This window comes from Bos mutus, chromosome 15, assembly GCF_027580195.1.
Source record: "Bos mutus isolate GX-2022 chromosome 15, NWIPB_WYAK_1.1, whole genome shotgun sequence".
NCBI classification, from domain to species: Eukaryota; Metazoa; Chordata; class Mammalia; order Artiodactyla; family Bovidae; genus Bos; species Bos mutus.
The window spans coordinates 78,814,327-78,820,453 of NC_091631.1; the positions used below are offsets into that span (position 1 = coordinate 78,814,327).

Here is a 6,127-nt window from a genome sequence, read left to right on the forward strand (position 1 = left end):
CTGAATCAGGTATCCCTGAATCCCTCTGTATCCCTGAATCCCCCATAGAAGGAAATGGCAACCCACTCCAGTATTCTTGCCTGGGAAATACCATGGACAGAGGAGCCTAGTGACTATAATTCATGTGTTTGCAAAGAGTCAGACATGACTGAGTATGCTTGCACTCCCACAATACTATCATTAATATTACTGCTAGCTTTAGTCTCTGAGATTATGTGCCAAAATGAGAAAAAAAATACCATTTACTATTTGTTTTCATATAGCACCCATGGAAATCAGTCATTATATAATTTTATTAGCTACTACAAAGTTATTGGATTTAGGTAATTGGTTTAGCAACTGTATTACAGAAGTCCCGGGATTTCACTATTCTTCCATTACCAGTGCACTGACAGAGTTAATATTAACTAGTCTCATAACTAGTTAATATTAACTCTGTCAGTGCACTGGTAATGGAAAAATAGTGAAATCCCGGGACTTCTGTAATAGGCTTCCATCCCCTTAGTGAAACTCAGCTCACTCCGTCCTAGCACACAAAAATCTTTACTTGACCTACATACAAGATTCTCTCTCAAAAGCCTCTTCTTCACTACATTCATATTCTCAGATTCTTACCATCATATATAAGTAGTATTCAGCAGATTGGAACATTATCTTTTATCACAAAAAAGTCATAAGAATCTAGGCATGTGTTATTTATTAGGTAGATATGTTTAATGAACTCAAGGTTAAACTAAAACAAGATCTTTCCCTCCCCACCCCCCAGGTTATGTGGTTAACAATAACATGAGATACATGGAGAACAGGAACAATGTGACAGAGTTCATTCTACTGGGGCTGACACAGAATCCAAAGATGCAGAAAGTCATATTCATAGTCTTTTTGGTTGTCTACATTGTCTCTGTGGTAGGAAATGTGCTCACCATGGTCACCATCACTACCAGCCCATTATTGGGGTCTCCCATGTACTTTTTCCTGGCTCATCTCTCTTTTATTGATGTCTGCTATTCCTGTGTCAATACCCCTAAACTGATTGTAGATTCACTCCATAAGAAGAAAACCAGCTCTTTCATTGAATGCATGTGCCAGATCTTTGGAGAGCATTTATTTGCAGGTGCTGATGTCATCCTGCTGACTGCAATGGCCTATGACCGCTATGTGGCCATCTGCAAGCCCTTGCACTACACGACCACCATGAACTGGCAGGTGTGTTGGTTGCTAGTGGGAGTGGCATGGGCAGGAGGCTTTCTTCATGCAACCATTCAGATCCTCTTTATCTTCAGGTCACCCTTCTGTGGCCCTAATGTCATAGACCACTTTATGTGTGATCTGAACCCTTTGCTCGAACTTGCCTGCGCTGATACCCACACTCTAGGACTCTTTGTTGCTGCCAACAGTGGGTTCATCTGTCTGTTAATCTTCCTCCTCTTGGTTGGCTCCTATACAGTCATTCTGCTCTCTTTAAGGACACGGAGCTTGGAGGCGAGGCAAAAAGCCCTTTCCACCTTGATGTCCCACATTACAGCGATCCTCTTGTTCTTTGTGCCAAGCGTTTTTACTTACATGAGACCAGCAGTTACTTTACCTATTGATAAAGCAGTTGCTGTATTCTACACTATGATAACTCCCATGTTAAATCCCTTAATATATACCTTGAGAAATGACCAGATGAAAAATGCCGTTAGGAAATTGTGTAGTAGAAAAGTGATTTCAAGTAATCGATAAAATGTGCTTGTGTTCCAATGTTCATTCAACTGATGCAAATGTCAAAAGGACATTATTGGTGAATGCACATAATCAGTTAAGAATATCAATGAGATAAAGAAAATAATAACCAACAGAAATCATTGCTTCTGCAAAAAGGGGAGAAGAAAGTAATTCAAGAAATGATAGAATGACCTAGCAGAGGACAACTCATATTATTTAAAATGTTCTGCAAAATCAGAAACTGATTTTACTAGTTTCATCACTGTATATACATTCATAAGCTTTAATCCCAGTAAAATGAAATAAAATAGGTAATTCATTGACATTTAGCAGTCATTTCTATAATAACACAAGAGGTAGGCATTCTTTTTATTCCCATTTTAACAGGTGAGTAATAAACATAAAAGAGGATGATCCAAACAAAAAAATTGAAGATCCAGTAATCAGAGTATAACTTCCTCTCATTCCATGTTCTTCACTGCTGTGATATACTGCCAGGCAATGCAATAGTAAGGTAATATAATTATACTGTTACCATTTATTGGGACAACAGCAATCCTGGACTAATTATCTATCTTTTCTCTCTCTATATATATATCCAAATATATATTTGTTATATATTTATATATTTAATTGGCTCTTTTTACTAGTATATGTACTGTCTTTTATTAAATACATATATTCATATGTATAACTAAATCACATATTTTCACTTACTCTGTTCATTTTTTATGTATCATAGTGGGTTGTAATATGTTGATTGTAACACCATGTTATGTAACTACTTTTGAAATACAAAATGAATGGGTAATTTAAACTCTAACGCATAAATAACAATGTTACACCATATTAAAAAATCCTTTTAGCATTAAGAAACATTAAAAATAAAAAACGTGATGCATAAAAAAGCACCCCCCCCAAATTCTGTATTTTCATGTCAGCAATTTATATTTACAAACCATCAGAAAAGAGGATGATTTAAATAAAAGAATATTTTAATTCCAGACAGTAATTTCAATGTATTCTCTAAACAGTCCTATTCCATGAAATACTTGCAGACTTCCTAGCAATAATTTCTGCAAATAGCACAATTTTGGTTTATGATAAATGTTGAATGGATAAACATTATTAGAAAGGAAAATGAATACATTCAGTAAAATATAGGGAAAAAGAAAATAGTAGTGGAGAATAGGAATTTTTTTCTCATCTTTTTCAGAATCTAGGAAGAATTCTAGTTATGTCTATTTTGGAAGCCACAAGTTGTTTTAGTCCTGCTTATGTAAGAAAAAAAAATTGAAAGTATGTTATCACATTAAAAAAAATCTTTTACACTGATATCTTCTCTGTTCTTAGAATTTATTAGTTTATGAATATTGTTTGATTTGTTATATTTTTCTTTTTTCAAATTAATTTTTTTTTTATTTTTAAACTTTTAATTTTGTATTAGAGTATAGTCAATTAACAATGTTGTGATAGTTTCAGGTGAATAGCAAAGGGACTTAATAGCAATACATATACATGTACTAATTCTTTCCCAAAGTCCCTTCCCATCCAAGCTGCTATATAATATTGAGCAGAGTTACATGTGCTATTCAGTAGATCCCTGTTTGTTATTGATTTTAAATACAGCAGTGTGCACACATCCATCCCATGTACATGTTGTATTTTTCTGTTATTAATTTTTATTTCTAAATTTTTATTACTTTTTAAATGAAAAATGGTTTTAAAAATATGTAGCTCTGTCTATACAGAAAACAATTTCAGTGAAAATATTTTCCATTCAGTTCTTTTGTCCTTCGTTCATTAAACAACAAATATTTTTGAGCTCAAGAAATATAACAATGGTCCATGGGGTTGCAAAGAGTCAGGGACTTCTGAAGTGACTGCACATGTGCACGTAGATGACTTTGATCAGTGGGCAGAGGAAGGGGAGTTTTGTGACTTTTATGCCAAGAGTTCTGCAATGATAAGCAGGCATCACACCAAAGCAGACAGTTGCAGAACTAATAGCCCTATTCATTATTTAAAAAAAAAAAAAAATCCTTGAAGGTCAGTAGAGATGGAAATCCTCCCAGTTAGTACAAGTTCAGGCACTACACCTGGTTTTTCATCTTGATTGGAAAAAGACATGTCAGATGTGCAATATGTATTGATTCATGGATTTTGACCAACAATTTGGCTGGATGTTAGGAACGAGGAAAGAGCGTGTTTAGAAAATTGGGCAAAACCAATTTGGTCAAAACCCCAAAATTCTAAGGTCAGTTGTTTATAATATGTAAGCAATTGTTTGAGGCATGTGGGGTAAGAATCTCAGCACAGGGAACACGTCGGATTAAGGAGAGTATAAGGTGCCACAGGAATCTGGTGGCTACAGTCCATGGGGGTTGCAAAGAGTTGGACACAACTGAGTGATTAACACTTTCACTGCATCAACAGGCTACTTGCAACGGGCCTTAAACTTCCAAAGTAAAACCTTTCAAGATAGATTCAATCATAAGAGCTGAATTCAATCATAAGTAGGTTGTTTGAAAGAATTGAGAGAGTAAAGAAAGCATATTGCATGAAGAATAAGAAGTAGCTTGAAAAATAACAAATTGTAATAAAAAAAGTCACTTTCAAGAAAGTCTAAATACAATAATTTTTTTTTTTTCAACTGTTGGAAGAAAAGAAGCAACTGTAAGTAAAACATATGGTGGTGTTCCTATCTTTAAGATTTAAGAAAAACTGTAGAAAAGTTATTTGTATACATGCTGTATCACAAATGTATCATGGAAATTATAATTTGGGGGTTCATACTACACACAATTATTGAAAGCAAAACATCAAATACAGTTAAACGATTTGGGAACCAAAAAAAAAAAACCCAAAACAAAAATGGTGACAGTGCTTAGAAATTTCATCAAAAGACCTTGTGCGTGTGAAGGAAGGGCCCATCGATGGATTTTATGGTTTTCAGTGACCAGAGCCCAGATACTGATCAGGTCAAACAGGGGTCTCCAAGGTCCTTGCTTCCTTCTAAGAAAAATGTTAAGTCATTTCCTTGTTCCCAAGGAAAGAGTTCCTGGGGAAGCAATAGTTACTTTCAGAGAGAAGGTTTCTCCATCTGCCTTTCCCCTTCTATAGCTGTTGAAACCTATAAAAGGTTACTCTAAGGAAATTTTAAAAGTCTTATAAATAGAAACATATCTCACATTCATAGATTAAACAATTAGTATAATTAAGATAACATAATTCCTCACAGTGATCTGTAGACTCTATAATTTCCATCCAGATACTAATGTTATTCTTCTTTTTTTTTTTTTTTTCCCAGAATGAAAACATTGATCCTGAAATTCATAAGGCACTCCAAGAAACCTTAAATAGCTAAAGAGCCTTGAAATAGTTTTGAAATGTTCTGTATTAAGAACAAATTGGGAGGACTCACACTTCTTGCTGAACTTAATAAAAGCTACAGTAATTAAAACAATGTATTAGAATGAGATGACAAAGATCAAAAGAATAGAAATAAAAGTCCAGAAATAACCCTTATATCTACTGGCAATTATTTTTTCACAAGGTTGCCAACACCATTCCATAGGCATTGAATACTATATATACAGGTAGTACTGAAAAACTTTTGTATCAAAATTAAAAAAAAATGAATTTGGAACCCTACCTCACACCATAAATGGATACTAACTCAAAAGCGATCAAGGATCAGATGCACATCTAAAAATATAAAATTCTTGGTAGGGAGAAATATTCATAACCTTGAATAAGCCACAAATAGCACAAGGAAAATAGAAGAATTAGATTCAATCAAAATTAAAAACTCTTGTGCATCAAGAGACACTATCAAGAAAATGAAAGCTAGAAGCACTGTTGATGGGAATGTAAAATAGTGATAAGATGTTGGTCCTCTCTATTGTTTTGTTCACTTTCTTTTCATTTATTTTTTTTCTCTGATCTTCATGATGGCTTTCTATTAACTTCGGTATTAAACAAATTAAAGTGAATGAAATATGCCAAGTTATTTAATAATAATTCACCATGATCATATGTAAGTTATACCAGGAATAAAATATTATTTGAAGTGAAAAACATAATCAATTATATTCACTAAATTAACAGAATAAAAGAGGATAATAACATCATTTCAGTTGTTGTTCAGTTGCTAAGTTGTGACTAACATTTTGTGATCATTTCAATAGATGCATACAAATTAATACACTTCTATTTGTATTTATGAATGAAAATATTTATGAATAAATATCCCAGAAGATAGTTATTACTAAATAAGGAAAGGAAAAGTGTTTACTCAACCTGATAAAAAAGGCATTGGTATAAAAACTATAGCCACCCTCATACTTAATGATGAATTCTCTCTCAAGATTGAAAACAAGTCTCTCCTTTCCAAATTCTGTTCTACATTATAAGACTC

General features: G+C 33.6%; 1 protein-coding gene across 1 annotated transcript; it reads left to right on the forward strand.

Moving 5' to 3' along the window:
• Positions 1 to 795: 795 nt before the first annotated feature.
• Positions 796 to 1,725, forward strand: LOC102282643 (olfactory receptor 4C46). The gene has a single exon (XM_005898637.3). It carries the CDS (start codon positions 796 to 798, stop codon positions 1,723 to 1,725), a length of 930 nt encoding a protein of 309 aa, XP_005898699.3.
• The last annotated feature ends 4,402 nt before the right edge of the window (positions 1,726 to 6,127 follow it).